Source organism: Apodemus sylvaticus, chromosome 4, assembly GCF_947179515.1.
Source record: "Apodemus sylvaticus chromosome 4, mApoSyl1.1, whole genome shotgun sequence".
NCBI lineage: Eukaryota > Metazoa > Chordata > Mammalia > Rodentia > Muridae > Apodemus > Apodemus sylvaticus.
This window is the reverse complement of record NC_067475.1, coordinates 35,813,124-35,829,819: the sequence shown is the minus strand read 5'-3', so window position 1 is coordinate 35,829,819 and position 16,696 is coordinate 35,813,124. Positions and strand designations below refer to the sequence as shown.

Sequence of the window (16,696 nt, the reverse complement as noted above, 5' to 3'; positions counted from 1 at the left end):
CAAAAAGATTGTGTACAAGTGATACACTTTGAGGAGAGATGGGCTACCTGGTTCTCATGGCTTAACAGCCCTACATTCAATTCTTAAGATTTCCATGAAGGACTCTATGAATGGTTCACACCCCACAGACACGTCATATACATCACAGAAAAGCCTCCCCCACTCTTCCTTTTTTGTTGGGGCTTAATCTCTTGTCCTCATTTCTTGTGTACCATCCATGTAATTTACTTATCCAGCTCCCCTGAACTAATACTGTTGATTTCCAAAATCAGTGTTCCCAGAGAAAGAACACGTTGCCTGCTTCAGTGAGCATCCATGGGGGACGTCAAGGAGTTCTGGTGTCATATTAGTTTTATCTTGGCGAGTTGGAGAACACTGAGATCTAAATTATTCATGGAGCTCTACTTTTTAAAAAAAAAAATTTATATGTACCATGCATGCATGCCATGGCACACCTCAAGGAAGTGAGAGGTCAGCTTGTGAAAGATGGTCCTCTCCTAGCACGTAGGTTCTAGTGACTGAACTCAGACCATCAGATTTGATAGCGATTACCTTTATTAGCTGTGCCATCCCACTGGTCTATTAGTGGAACTCTATTTAAAATGGATGGAGTTGTGTGTTAGCCTGTTGGTGTTTCTGTACCTTAAGAAATGGTTTTTAATACAACCTGGTTTCAAAGGCGTAATCAGTTGAATTATAGCCCTCCATTTTTGAACACAAGTTGACAACCAGTTCCTAGTGGCTGTGAATGAGTAGAATTGGTGTCTATTCTCTTTTTATTTAGGAGCAAGTCAAACAGCAGAGTAAAATTATAACCCCACATGACCCCACAGAGTAAGCCAGGATGTTCATTGTATTTCATTTTCTTTCTTTTCCCCATTAATTAGTTAATTAATTTTACATCCTGATTATACCCTGGTCCCTCTTCTCCCAGTCCCACCCTTAGGCCCCTCCCCCACCCCCCTTCTGAGGATGGAGAACTCAACCAGCTATGGGAAAGGGATGCAAAGGGAGGCAACAGTCAGAGTCAGGCCCTGCTCCAACTCTGAGGGGATCCACATTCCATTTCATTTTCTACTGGACCATAACGCCTAAGAATAAAAAAGAAAGATAAAATGAAAAGAAAATCTGCTTCAACAACTGGTTGATGTGTAACTAATAGTCATCCTTCAATATTATCGTAGGGATAATTTTCTAAAAACCTATGGAACCCACAAAGAGAAATAGGAATGACAAGTTCTATTGACTATCATCAATGTTGTCCTCAAACATTGGTTATGTCTTAACAAAATTTGGTTTTATTAGAGTAAAATACATGTGACATAACATTTATCATCATAATCATGTTGAAGTCTACAGGTCACCTGGTGTTCTATGAACTTCATCACGGTGCATCTCCAAAACTCTTTTCATCCTAACAACTGAAACTGCATATCCATTAGTTCATGACTTCTTACCTTCTACTCCAACCAATCAATTACTATTATTTAGTCTTTATGATTTTATTTTTATGGGTACTTCATGTAAATACCTCATAGAGTATTTGTTTGTTTGGTTTTTTCCTTACAGGGCTGTTTCACTATCAAGATCTCTGTGGTTTATATGTGTTGTAGCATGTGTCAGAATTTTTTTTTTAAATATTTTTATTTTCTATATTCTTTGTTTACATTCCAAATGATTTCCCCTTTCCCGGATCCCCCCTCCCCATATGTCCCATAAACCTTCTTCTCTCCATCCATTCTCCAATCACCTCCCTCCTTTTTCTCTGTCCTTATATTCCCCTCCAATGCTAGATCAATCCTTTCCATGATCAGGACCCTCTTCATACTTCTTCATGGGAGTCATTTGTTATGCTATTTGTGCCTTAGGTATTCAGGGCTAATTTTTTAAGGTTGAAAAATATTCCTTTGTATGCATTTAACACATTTTGATTGCCTCTTCACTTGCTAATGGGCACTTACAATGTTCTAGTATTAATAGTGTTGCTGCTATGGAATTAGGTTTATATGTATTTCCTTGAGATCCTACTACCAATCCTTTTGGGTGTCTATAGCAAGAAGTAGATTTGCTAAATCATGTGGTAAATTTCCTTTTAATTCTTTAATCACTACTACTTCTGCTTTCTAGATTTGTTGTATAATCTTTCTCACTAAAAATGTAGAAGAATGTCAATTTCTTCATATCTTCAATAGTCTTGTAACTAGTTTAATTAATGATAACCATCCTAACTGTTGTCTGGTGGTATCTCACTGTGGTTTTTATTTATATCACATTTGTTTTAAATGTCCTCACTATAGCCTATCTCTTGCCTTCAGGAAACATTCCTTTTTTTTTTTCTAATTTGTTTGCTTTTGATTTTCACAATGCTGTGGGTGGAATCCAGGACCTCAGGCACACAGTCCAATGCTCTACAGTGAGCTATACCCCAGCCATGGAAGCAAGCATTTGAAAAACATTGCCCGTTTCTTTATGATATATAGATGATAGATAGAAAGACAGACAAAAAGACCGAATGAATGAATGAATGAATGAAGTGGCATTTAAGAAGCTCAATCATGGGAGTGTAAAAATGACTCACCAGGTATGAGCACTTGCTACTGTGGATGACTGCTGTTCAAATCCCAATATACACATTGAATTGCTCACAACTGCATGTAATTCCAGCTCTAGGGAATCTGATTTCCTCTTCTGGGCTCCTTGGGCACCTTCATGCACATGCGCATGCGCATACCCACAGAAATACACACACATAACACATAGTAAATAAGCTCAAAAGGTCAGTCTTATTAATAGAAAAAATAACACATTTCTCTTTTCTTTTGCTTTACTCTACACATGCTTAATTGTGGTGAACGTCACAATTTTTATGTGTTTATTTGGCAGACTCAGAAAACAACTTTATGAAAGTGAACTCTTGGTATTAATTTTACACGTTTATGAAATAAGGGTTGGTATCGGTTTTATAACTGAAGGAGGATGCAAACGTGATCAGAAATAAATAAGAATGAAATGAAAGAGGGTGGGTTGAGCATGGCTGTGCATGCCTGTAGGCACAGCTGTAGGCATACCTGTAATAACAGCACTTAGGAAGCTGTGACAGGAGAGTACTTGAATAACAGCAGGTAGAAAAGCAGTATTATGTATCCTTCCAATTTCATATCCCTTCTCTACTCAACAACCTCAAGAGGAACAATGCCCATGAGTACAGTTTCATTCTAAGTTCCCATCGTTCAGCTTGTACCCTTCCCTGGACTAAACTGGATGTTTTAATAGAACACCTCCAATAGCCTGTCTCTTAGTTAGATCATGTCCAATTTAATTCTTACTGTGAATCAGCACACTGCCCCATACAAAGATCAGTAAAAAAAAGTCCTTGGACCATCTATTAAAGAAAACCTGTGGCCTCTTAAAAAAAAAGTGTCCTTTATTAGTTTTAGTTATGCATATGTGTATCTGTGTGAGACCATATATCAGAATGCAACTGCACTCAATGACTGGAGACATCAATTTCCCTGGAGGTAGACTTATAAGTAGCCATTTGTCACTGACATAACAGGCTCTGGGAACTGAACTCAGATCTTCTGCTACAGAGGCATGTGCTCTTAACTCCAGCCCTGTCTCTGTGGTCCTTTTTCATTTCCATCACTCTACCCAGCATCCATGATGAGCAGCTTGTCTGGACAGCTTCAGGTTATCTGCTATTCTGAGGTATCAAAGAATACTAGGTACTCAGTTCCCTACTAGCTTAGGTACATGGATGATCTTAGTTGGAGAAGGTCTTGGCTGAGAAGCTGGACATATGTGTTCAATGTCTTCTCACGTGGCTTGTGTGGGACTCCTACACCTGCTACTGCAGCTGATGCAGTGCAGGCTGACACACCTGATTCTGCTTCCAGCCAGAGCCAGTACGTGAGATACACAGAAATGCTGATTGCTGACTGAGAATGTTGAGACTTTGTAAACACACAAAATAGGCCAAGTTTCAAAGAATCACTGAACATAAAAATATTCTCACTATCTGTGTTTGGTGATACTAAAGGAGACATGGGTTCCATTCATTAAGAAATGAAATATAAGCAACTGATTTTCTTTCCAGCATCATAAAACATGTTTTTCTCAACTCAATCTCTAATCTAAAAAATGTATCCTGTATTGAATAGGATGAGTAATTTTTGCATTTATCCTCAGACATGACTTATTCATAGATGAACTTTGAAAAAAAACTTGAAATGCTTGTCTGATTCTTGCCTCTTTTGCTTAAGATGATCTCCACTTCCTCTGTTAACTCACATAATTCTGAGTTTCTTTATGGCTGAATAATATTTGATCATGTGTGTATGCATTTACATATGTGAGTGTGCCTCTGTGTGTATGTGTGTGCCTCTGTGTGTATGTGTGTGTATGCCTCTGTGTGTATTTGTGTGTGCCTCTCTGTATGCATGTGTGTGTGTGTGTGCCTCTCTGTGTGTGCATGTGTGTGTGTGTGTCTCTGTGTGTGCATGTGTGTGTGCGTGTGTGTGTGTGTGTGTGTGTGTGTGTGTGTGTGTATGTGTTTGTGCCTCTCTGTGTATGCATGTGCATGTGTGTCTGTGTGTGTGCCTCTCTCTGTGTGTGCATGTGCGTGTGTGTGTGTGTGTGTGTGTGTGTGCCTCTCTGTGTATACATGTGCATGCGTGTGTGTGTGTGTGTGTGTGTGTGTGTGCCTCTCTGTGTGCATATGCGTGTGCGTGCGTGTGTGTGTGTGTGTGTGTGTGTGTGTGTGTGTACATGCATGTTTGTGTTTGTTATTCATCTCTTGATGGACATCTATGCTGTTTCCATATCTTGTCTATTGTGAGCATTGTAGCATTAAATGCAGATGTGTCACAGTGATGTTTATTCTTTTGTGTATATATCTGCCACAGACCAAACTCAGCCGCAGGATAACCAGGATTCTTTGGTCCAAGAAGGCACGGGTCCGGTGAAATGACACACAGATACTGAGGTGGTTTTTGGATCTGAGTATATTTTTTTGTCTTGAGGCATGAGCCTTTAAACTTGAGGGTTTGACATTTACATATCAAAAGATATATCCTGTAAAGCAGGCCCAAGAATAATTAGCATAACCATTTGGCTCTAGGAAGTATAAAATCAACCAGGTAAAACATTTTCCCATGTAACAAATTTAGAAGCTCGAACACAGACAACAATCTTCTTGATATAAACTTTTAAAGAGACTTTAAAGGGCATTTTGTCAAACTCCCTGAGTCTAAATGAGTCTTCTTGCATAATAAGTATCCTGAATCAGACCTGGAAAAGTTAAGAATGTTGTTTTGGCCAAAGACCCCCCTAGGTGAGGTCTGTAGGACAAAAGCAGTTTCTCAAAAGCTTCCATTGAGGCAGCTCTGAGCTTTGCACCAACTCAAATTTAAATTCTTTCTACCTTGCCCAACACCCACCTGTTCAGCAAGGACATTGTATAAGATTCTTCAGATGTAAATATCTTCCAGTCTGGACCTATTGTTTCAAATTCACCTCTCCTGCAAGGGTGACTATGAGGATCAAAAAACAAAAGAAACTTGTATTTTTCATGTGTCACTGGTTAAACTAGCCTCTTGTTAATAACATTATATCTTTTAAATTATGTCCAATGACTTATAAGCTAATATAAAATCAAGACACTTGAAATATATTTATACCACTGTGCTAATTAATGCTTTTCATACCATAGTGTCAGAGCCATACTTCATTTACATACTGTTGGGAGGTAAAGGTAATTACGTAAACGACTGGAGCAAAGTGTTGCGGAATTATCTGACTAGTGACTTACTTTAAGATGGATTCTTTGACATCTTAGTTTGCTTGGTTTTTCTTAGTCCCGGCTACTAAGAAGGAAGAGAGTCTAGAAGTAAACTGCCAAGTGAGATTTCTTACTTCTTAACAGAGGTGTTCTGGAGAGCCCCAGGGGGCAATTCTCCCCTCAGTCTGTAACACTTTGCCTTACAGAGTTTACTGGGGCCACTGCAGCAGTACCCAAGAGTGATCTAGCTAGATTATTTGATAGTTCTATTATTCACATTCTGAGGAACTTTCGTACTGATTTCCACAGTAGCTGGACTGATTTTTTTTTTTTTTTACGTTTTCTTTTGCTCCCTTTTATTGAAAAAAAAATTTTTTTTGTATAGTATATCCTGATTTTTGGTTCCCCTCCCTCTACTCCTCCCAGTGCCTCCCCTCCCACCCCCTCCATCTGGATCCACCCCTTCTTGTCTTTCAAAAAACAAACAGGCTACTAAGGGATAATAATAAAAGAAAATAAACCCCAAACCAATGCATTGCAATTGGACAAAACCAACAGAAGGAAAAGAACACAAGAGAAGGCGTAAGAGACATACACAAGCAGAGACACGCTCATTCACACACTCAGGAATCCCATAACATTGCTACATTGGAAGCCATAATATAGATGCAAAAGACGTGTAGGGTAAAAAGATAGAGGAAAAATATATAAATAAGATAAAATAATATAACATTAAAAAAGAAAGGAAAATCCCGACACAGCATTATGAGACCAGGAACCTCCAAAGATGCTATCGAGTTTGTTTCCTGTTGGCCATCTATGGCTAGGCATGTAGCAGACCCTTAGGAGTACTTTGTTTCTCCAGAGAGACTGCCTTGGAGGAAACTAAATTTTCATTTGAAAGTGATTAGCATGTGACTATTGCTTCTCCTTAGGCATGGGTGCATATAGCTGATTTTGTTTAAATGACAACCATTTTGACCAGAATGAGTAGGGATTTTAATGTAGGTATGTATGCATATGTGCATACATGTGCAAATGTAGGCCTTATGCTTGTAGAAGACAAACTCAGGTGGCTTAGAGCTCAGGAAATAGGCCAGTATTGGGAATTGGTTCTAACCCATTGTCTTACTTTGGCTCTCAAAAGCCAGGCTTCCAGACCTGAGGGGAGTCCCTGCCCTCAGCTGCCTTCGATTGATAGTAAGGAATTGCCATACAGCCAATGGCTGGGCAGGGAGATGAGTGCACAAGGGACCAAGAGAGAGGGAAGGAGAGGCAGGATCCAGCCATGACTCAGAGGGAAAAGGATCAGATTTAAGAGCTGCAGGAGATGCAGCCCTATGAGGTAGCTGCCCAGTAGGTAAAAGGACAGCAAAGATAAAATAAAGATTTAGAAGGTGTTAAGCCATGAATACATGAGGGAAATGTGTGCTAGCCGTGGGTTTAGAAGGGCCCAACCCTTGAGCTAGTCAAGGCATATCAAAATTAGTCTTTCATTGCAAATCCAGAGAATTCAGTGTGCATATGACTCTCAGGGAGCCAAAGCAGTTTAATAAATTCACTGCTACTCTTTCCCATCCCTCACTGGCCTGACTGTATCTCCCAAGCTCTGACAATAGAAACAGATTCTTGGGATGGAAATCTTTTCCACATACTTGCAAGGGAAACTCTGTATGAACTGAGGCAGTGAAACAGCTCCTCAGTCCTCTGTGTAACTTTATGTACATTTCCTTCACGGCTAAAGGTATTTGAAGGAATAAATGTATATAAAGGTATTTATATGTATAAAGGTATATGAAGTGTGTTTATTGGCCCTTCCACTTCTTTTGAGATGTCCTTGTTCAATTCATTTGTTCATTTATTGCTTGTATTACTTCTGCTTCTGGTGTTTACCATATATTCGGAATATTGGTTCCTGGTCAGATGAATAGTTTCCTCCCATGTGGTAGGCTGCCTGTTCACTGTGGCACTCGTTGCTTTTGCTGTGTGGAAGCTTTTTAATTTAATAACACTCCCATTTGTCATCTTCTGCTATTGCTATCTTATCTTTTAGCTCTGATTCTGAAAGGTGAAAGGGCTTCTCCTACTAGATTCAAATTTTCAAATCTAATAGTAGGTTTTTCCCCCATTTTGCTTGAGTTGATTTTTCATAATGGTTAAGAGGTAGAGAGCTCAACTTTTCAACCCAGTAAAGGGCTCTCTCTGCTCTAATATATGGTTCCAGCCCTTGCACCAAAAGTTAGAAGGCTGTGCACTCTATTTCATTCCATTGATCTTCATGCTTTTACTTGTACCAGTATCCTGCTATTTTTGCTACTGTGGTTTTGTAGTATAATTTGAAGTTGGGTATTACTTTATCGCTCAGATTTATTTTCTTGTATTTGAGGTTTTTTTGAGGTTCCTTGTGAGTGGTAGGGTTGTTTTATCTCTTGCTGTGAAGAGTTTCATTGCTATTCTGATGGGGATTTCATTAATCTATAGGCAACTTTGGATATCATAACTGTTTTCACAATGTTAACTCCTCCAACTCACAAACATGGGATGTCTTTCCATCATCTAGTGTCCTCTTCAATTGTTTTCTTGAGTACCTTGTCATTTTCAATACAGAAATCTTTATTCTCTCTGGATAGGAAGTTTGAAATGGCTATTTGGAGTTTTTGCTCTTTGTTGATTGAATCATCTTTTCAGAGAGTAAGGTTCCTATGACTGGGACTGTTTTCCCGATTTCATTCTTGTCATATTCATTGTTGGTGCATGGAAACGGTACTAATCTCTGCCCATTGATCTCGTATTCTGTAACTCTCAGTAAATGTTCACTAAGCTCCCTTTGGGAGCTAGGCAGGCGTTATATACAGTGCTGAATATTCAGTCTCCCTCCTTTCCACACTCAGTCGAAAAGATCTTAGGGCAGTGTAGTCATTATCTTATATCTTACTTTTGCGATTGAGTCCCTTCACATTTTGCCTCCTTTGCTCAGTGGTTCTTCAGAGGTCTCTGGGAGACAGTTGAGTAACTGGGATTAGGCAGGATTAACACTCCAGTTACCACATGGACATAGTAGGTGGTCTGGCACTCTGTGTGGAGACCAGGCTGGCAGTCTTGCCATGTTAGGGACAGACCCATGAAATAAGCTCTCTTGAGCTTTAGTCTGCCCAGTTACTGTTCTCCATTCCTTAGTCACAGTCCAATGGTCAACCCTAATCAGAGGATTAAAGCGCACTGAGGGCGTTCCTTGACTTTCTGCTTCGTCTCTCAGAGGAACCTGTGCACCTCCAGAGACACATTCTTTCCAAGTTCTACACAAAGAAGAGACAAACTAAAGAAAAGAAGTGCCCCTTTCTTTAGGAGTTTCTTTGGATTATTTTCTTTTTAAAAGTCTAAACAATATCACACCATTGACATTTGTAGAGATGGAGTCAGTACTCTTCCAGGTAGGTGAGTGGCTTGAACAGCAAACATTTACCTCAGATGTTTCTGCTGACAGGGAGTCTGAGATCAGGGGTTATCCTCCACTGGCTCTGACCCTGGCTTTCATTCAGCTTGCACAGGGTTGACTTTTTTATTACAGCTTCATAGGCAGGGAAAGGGAGAGAGAACTCTGTGACATCATTATTTAAAGGGCCCTGCCCTCGTGCCCTTCCCCAGGTCCCTACCTTTAAATGTGGTCCCATTGGATTTTTCTGTATGGAAGGGAGAGAATATTTTAATCCCGGGCACACATGGAAGTAGCAGTGAATGTCTGCTTTCACTGTTCAACAGTGTAGAAGGCAACAATATGCCAGGTGCCATGTGGACAGATGAATGTGTCATAGTCACAGCTGCCGCCTCAAACTTCTGCTGTAGTCACTAGATGAAAGAACACCAGACACACGGGGACAAAACAAACCCAATGAACAGAAGCCTGGTTTGTGGTAATTATTTGTCTATGTGTCTCGAGATCTCCCATTTGTAGCTTTGGATTTCAGGTTTGTTGGACTAAGCTGATGGGATTCACCTTTGACCTTTGTACTTGGAACATGAAAGGGACTTAACGCCTTACTAGTGGGGAGGATTCTGGTCCTGCTTAGCAAGATTGCCTCTTCCCTGTGCCTAGTGGGCCCTGATGCTGCCTTATGTTTTCCAACATCAGCCCAAGACTCCTGGCTTTTGCTCTACAACATGGAGAACCAATTCTCATCTCCAAGTCTGCTCTTTGGATGCCTGTGGCTGTACTTTTACCTTCTAGAACCCCGTCTTCAACCATCCCAGCTGCCTAACCTTGTAATCAGGGCCTTATTATCCAGGAAAGTTTACAAATATCTCACTCAAGATGAAATTACTCATAATCATTTCTAGGTAAACTCTTATGAACTAGAAACAAAAGGATAATTAATTAATTCTGTGGAGGGATACGGCATGAATCAAAATCACCTTAAATAATACAAGCAGCAACTATCTGACATTTTTATGCATGGAGCATCCTGTTTTGAGTAGTAAATCATTCTTTTCTCTGTAAATCCTAACACTTCTGAAATTCATAAACAGTAATTAATTATTCAAATCTATAATTGATATGCTTCAGATCATAGCAGAACAGCGGCACTATTTTATCCGCAAATGTCTAATTGTTTAATTGATCTGACAGTTTATTCATGGAACTGATTTAATTTGTGGCATTATGAAACTTCACATAGCTCACCAAAATTTTTCAAAAAATGCAGTAGGTTAAGTTTGTGCTCTATTAAACAATAATGCGAGTATGGGAACAGATTCCCTTTAAGATAGCAAATTTTACTCTAGCTTCCAGTCTTTTGTTTTATAAACATTTGTCATGTATGGTGCTGAAAGGATAATATATATGGTTTCATTTACAGAAAAAATTTAAGTAGAAGAAGGTATGAGTGTGGAAAGATTAATTTCTCTTGGGTACATTGTAATTTTGGCTAGTGTTGGATCTGAAAGAAAAATAGGGATACTAGTGGATTAAATTATGTTTTTATCCATAGTTTTATTATGTTAAAACTATGTTTTTAGTGGGGAAAAAGAGAAATTCAGATGATTGCTGTGTCAATATAATTTTTATGTGAAACTAGTGATTAGAAGTAATGGCACACACATTGTAGGCACTCACAATGCCATGGAGAGGATAGAAAGTTATTTATGCAAGTGTTTCAATAAGCTTACAGATTTCACTCTCCAGTCTCTAGAGTGTGATTCTGCTGTCTGGGGAATACAGTCCTATCATGATGTTCCAGAACATGAGGAGCCAGGCAGGCAATAGAGAGAACAAAAAGAAGGGTATAACCATGGTCTAAGATCATGCACAAGACTTTGCCGTCAGTTGAACCCTTCTAAAGGTCGAAGGCCTGTGATCAGCAGTGTCTTTACTGGAAGGGCTGTGCTGGCAGTGGCTACTAGCTGGCCTGGGCAGAGTGACATCTGTTCTACCCTAGATGCTCTGTAGCTATTGGCCCCCTCTTTGTCAAGAATTAACCTGTCTACCTGAATTGTGAAGCTTTATAAGCTAGCTTTCTATGCTATGTGACACACCATGTGAAAAGATGCTAGTTACAAGGCACCCCCAAATTGAAACCTTCTGTTAAAACCCCAAACACAATGTAATGGAGGAAGGAGTCACAGATACATACTAATAGAAGACCCATCTCGCCAAGAGTAAAAGCATTCATACTTATACGAGATACCATTTTTCTTCACTGGACAGATATTTTCACTTATTGGAAACAAGTGCTAGGATTGATGTAGCCTGTGGGCATCTTCCCAATTTGAGAGTAAACCATTTAGGAAGGCACCTCGCCTTCACGTCTCCCCACAATTTTAATGGGTGCTCTTTAACCTGACAATTTTACTAGTAAGAATTTTTCTTCTAGAATTGACGTACAACATGCAAAGCTGTGTGTGGTATAATAACTATTAGTTATATTAAACAGGGAGAACTATTTCCAATATTAAGAAATTACCTTGGGACTGGAGAGATAATTTCTTGGTTAAGAGCACGGACTGCTCTTCCAAAGGTCCTGAGGTCAAATCCCAGCAACCATATGGTGGCTCACAACCATCTGTAACAAGATCTGAAGCCCTCCTCTGGTGTATCTGAAGACAGCTACAGTGTACTTACATACAATAATAAATAAACCTTTTAAAAAAGGAAAGAAATTACCTCAATTTAACATAATATGAAAAGTATAGTTTCTCAATGTTATATTATCCCACAGTTCTTAGAAAATTATATCTTTGTGTATCTTTTCAAAGGAAAAAAAATACATGTTAATGATACACACACAAAACTGAAGAGATACACAGAGACATAGCAGATTTCAGAACTACTTTCAGCCTACTTAGCATCTATGTGCATATCTCTTTGTTTATAAAATGTTGCTAGTCAATGGCATATATTTTGTCAATAACTATAAAACTAGAATGATGATTTTCTTAGAAACCATTATATATATATGGAAAATTTGTGACCTCTGAATCTATTGATAATATAAATCTGAGTGCCAAGAAACTAAATATCATGTTTCAAAATAGTTGTGTTTAGTTTATTATTGAAAATTAGTATGGGGAAAAGAAGCTTTATGAACACTATAAACTCACTGATGCCTGGTTCCTTCCTCGCATTTTGAAATGCATTCCTCTTGTATTCGCAGAGTCACTGGTGGCGAGCTGTTTGAAGACATAGTGGCAAGGGAATATTATAGTGAAGCTGATGCCAGGTAAGTGGCTGCCCTGAGCAAGAAGAAGACTCGTCCTTCTCATCGGTGACGCTTCTTCTATAGACACATGTATCCATTTACGTCCCTACCACCTTGGATTTCTCTTTATAAGCTATCAAGGAACTTCCTCTCTTTCAAAGATCTCTAGAAAGACTTTTAGAAAAAGCAAAAACTATAAAACTGTTTGAAGTCTTACTTTCAGTAGATTTCTGCTTGAGCTAACTATGTTGTGAAGGCTTCGTAGCCATCATGGATGTTGTACCAGTGGGGCAGAGAACTGCTCTCATGACAGGAAGTTCTACCACAATACATGTGTCTAGTCAGCAAGGATGTTCAGACCACAGAAGGCCTCAGTGTCCCTGTTACAGTTATACTTTTAGCGTGTAACACTTTGGACATGTTATAACTATTGGGATGCAGATGTGAAAAGCATTTCCTTTGCTATTTCTTTCTTTTTTTTTTTAATGAAAGGATATAGTTATTCTTTTTTTTAAGATTTATTTATTATTTATCTGTAAGTACACTGTAGCTGTCTTCAGACACACCAGAAGAGGGCATTAGATCTCATTACAGATGGTTGTGAGCCACCATGTGGTTGCTGGGATTTGAACTCAGGACCTCTGGAAGAGTAGTCAGTGCCTTAACCGCTGACCATCTCTCCAGGCCTCCTTTGCTATTTCTGACAATTCACAAGTAACTTCCCAATTTTGTTAGTTAGCAAAAGGCTCATGGAAATTTTACAGAGGGCTAGCATTTTATCTAATTTTAACTTTCCTAGGCTACTCAAAGATCCTTTCAGAGTAAAATGGTATTAATCCACTTACCTTGACCTACTTAGACTTGATGGTTTTAATTCTGTTTCTGTATTCTATAGTTTTCATGTATGGTGAAAAATCTAATGAGGAACAATTAATTCAGTGTAACAGAATTGATGTTTGAAAATTAAATCACTGGCTGTCTGCCCCATCCCTACTGCTCGCCAGACTGCTCAAAGCTGTATAGCGGTATAAGGATGTCCAGTAACACTCAGCTGATGTTGAAATTCCTTCAGAGTAACACATGACATGTAAAAGCTCACCTATCACCTAAGTATAGCACCTGCCTATTCACCCAGCCCTTCAGAGGTGGAAGCCAGAAGGTCAAGACCTCCAGGCTGTGCTATAAACTCTGCCTTAAATTAAAAATAGGAATAAAGAAATTACTTTTTCAAAGAATCAGCTTTCAATTTCTATCTTTTTCTTGGTTTTATGCCACTACGTTTTCTTGGCTTAATACTAGTGTTTATGGTATCTTGTATTTGACTGTACCTGACTACACTGTAATCTTTAATGGATATTTTGTTATTAGAGTCAAATTCTATTTGACCTGTGCTATGATGACTAAATCCTTAGTTTTAAAATCCTCACATTTGTTCCCAGGAAAGGGACCTAGAGCAGTTTTGAAAGAGCTAATCGCCCATTTCTTAAGGGTGGGCAATAATTTTAATTACAGTATCAATGAAGATGGTAAGTTTGGAGCTGGAGAGACAGTTGAACAGTTAAGAGCACTTGTTCTTGTATAAGTCCCAGGTGTGTTTCCCACAACCCACAGAGTGGCTCACAGCTCACAGCGGCTCAACCTTGGCTCCAGTTGCAGGAATCAAACGCCTTCTTCTGACTTCTGTGAGCACCAAGCACACATGTGCACATACCTATATGCAGGCAAACACTCACCCACATAAAATAAAGTAAATAAATCTAAAAAGTACAAAGACATGAAGAGGAAATTTAATCTATTTTACCTTTTTAAGTTACAATAAAGATAGTGTTTGAAAACTTGTGGTTGAAATGAACCAGACTGTTTTAAACAGTGGCAAGCAGTGTAGATAGCAGGACAAAGTTCACAGATTGGGCCACTTCATGGGTATGCCTGTATTACTGGGAAACTAATTCTAGAAAATATTTTAGGATAAACATCCCACATGAAATCAAGAATAATTCTATTGCCAGATATGACTATGAAGAGTCTGTCTCCTCACAACCTTTTAAAACTTTGCTTTAGCCCCCAAGAACTTATGAGTGAAATACACCCCCGCTAATAGTGGGAGAGTTAATTTAATATTAATTATTTTTAAAATTTTTTTGTCATAGACCAATATGTTATTTTTAGTGTTAGATAAAACAGAAATATTCCGAAACAACGTGTGGCATTCACATTGAGATAAAAGAACCACACACTTAAAAACAATGAGTAATAACTAATTAAACTATGCAGTCAATGCACTCCAGTGAGGCAGCTTTTTAGTGGTCATATCAACCAATTTGGAGCCAAAGAATCACAATCATCATGGGCGTTTTTGATGTCTATATTGTTAAGAATGAGACAGTGACTGTTTTATCCAGTTCAGTAATTTCCTGTAGAATGTCATCATGTTACACACCAAGTGGCTGAAAATGTTATCAGGTCGTGCACTTTTCCTTGATTCAGAGAACACCCTTTTGTTTGTACAAGGGTTTGAACTGCACAGTCATAGTGGACAAAGAGTTGTCAGTGTGGTATGTTCTGTGTTATTGTGTGTCAGGTGGCAGCTTATTGGGGACTTGGGGCAAAAGATTTACTCTAATTTAATTAGCCATTGTCGTGATATCAATAAGCTTCTAATAAGAATAGCATCTGTGGTGCCTTTTAACACGATAATAGGTATAATGTCCTTCTCTAAAGTATATGGAAATAGATTTCACAATTACCAGTTCCCCAGAGGATCTTAAATTTATGTGTAAGCTCCTTGGCCCTTCCCCAGAGTCTTCTTACAGTGAGGGGTTTATTTTATGTCATGGGTCAACTTTCAATCCCCTGCCTCCTCTTGGAGTTTGCATTCATTTTCTTACCCCTGTGTTGTACAGGAAGCACCCCTTCTAAACCACTGGTACGTGTGTCCTTCCTCTTTCTTTGAAATCCCTGTTTCACCCACCACTTCATCTGTGTCTAACCTCTCGTTTCAACCTGTTTGCTTGTGACCTCAGATCTTAAACAGTTTAGATTGTGTATGACAAACACACAGAAATTGGACGTCTCTAGATAATCTTCTCGGACCATTTTGGAAACTAAAGCATCAAATTTTCTTTCCAAATATGAACCTCAACTTGTCTCACATATGCTTTTATCCATAGACCAACAAGAAGAAGCACAGCTTAAATTGTTTTGTCTGACTATGTCACAAATTCTATGTTGGATGTCATTTCAGTAAAAGTCAGAATTAGCTTTATTCAACGTTATTTAATGCTGGCGTAAAGCTAAGAAAAGTGTGAATAAATATAATTTCGTTCGTTTGTTTTGTTTTGTTTGAACCTTCATTTTATTTTGTATCTGATGTGATTATGTGCCTTTAAAATGTTTTCCCTTCCATTCTGCCCTTGTATCTTTGCAGTCATTGTATACAACAGATTCTAGAGAGTGTAAATCATTGTCACCTAAATGGCATAGTTCACAGGGACCTGAAGGTCAGTATATGGAGTCCATAAATCTGAATCAAAGAAGTTTCTTTGGTTTTATTCGTCTGGGGGAAAGGGCAGAGGTCGGGGGGTATCTCCAATGGTGCTTAAGATGCCTTTCCCAACTCTATCTTGAAACGAATAGTGAACGAGAATGCATGACGCCTCTCCAGTTTGTCATCTACAGGCTACATATACATCATAGCAGGAAGGGAAGAACAACGTCATTACGGCACGCTACGTTTCCAAGCAGTAAATTACCAGAGTCGGTTTGAGGGCAGGCTTTCCTGAATTGTCCAGCATTGGTCTGGAATGAACTTGGTCTGTGATGTATGTCCGCCTGTAGATTTAAACACCACTTCTGTTCTGAGACCATGGGTTGCTGAAGCAGGACGACTGACTACACATTGCTCACCTGAGCCTGACGAACCCTAGGCAAAGGGTAACGATTTCCAGCTGGACTACAATACCGCCCAAGAAGTCCATGAGTGTCAAAAAGTCATTATGCGTCTTCATTTAAACCTAATGGTGCCTTGTGTGCTAATGGGGCTTTTAGATCCATACTTGAAAAATGGGAAAGAATTGGCAAAGAGTTTATGTGTATAAAGTGATAGCATACCACAGCTACAGAGATAACATTTATGTTCCTGTTCATTTCCTGGAAGAATTTATAACTAGGAAATGAGCTCGAGAACAAAATGATATTATTGTCCGTGTAGATTCCTGCCATGGCT

At 39.0% G+C, this 16,696-nt stretch overlaps 1 protein-coding gene across 3 annotated transcripts in view; it reads left to right on the top strand.

Annotated features, from left to right (window-relative positions):
• Camk2d (calcium/calmodulin dependent protein kinase II delta) overlaps positions 1-16,696 on the top strand; it is a 259,713-nt gene that overhangs the window by 171,775 nt on the left and 71,242 nt on the right. For 2 of the 3 annotated variants that reach the window (XM_052179293.1, XM_052179291.1), the window contains exons 5-6: positions 12,427-12,492; positions 15,899-15,971. In XM_052179293.1, the coding sequence (XP_052035253.1) occupies positions 12,427-12,492; positions 15,899-15,971 (139 nt within the window). The remainder of the gene's footprint in view (positions 1-12,426; positions 12,493-15,898; positions 15,972-16,696) is intronic. The other variant, XM_052179294.1, reaches the window with a different exon arrangement.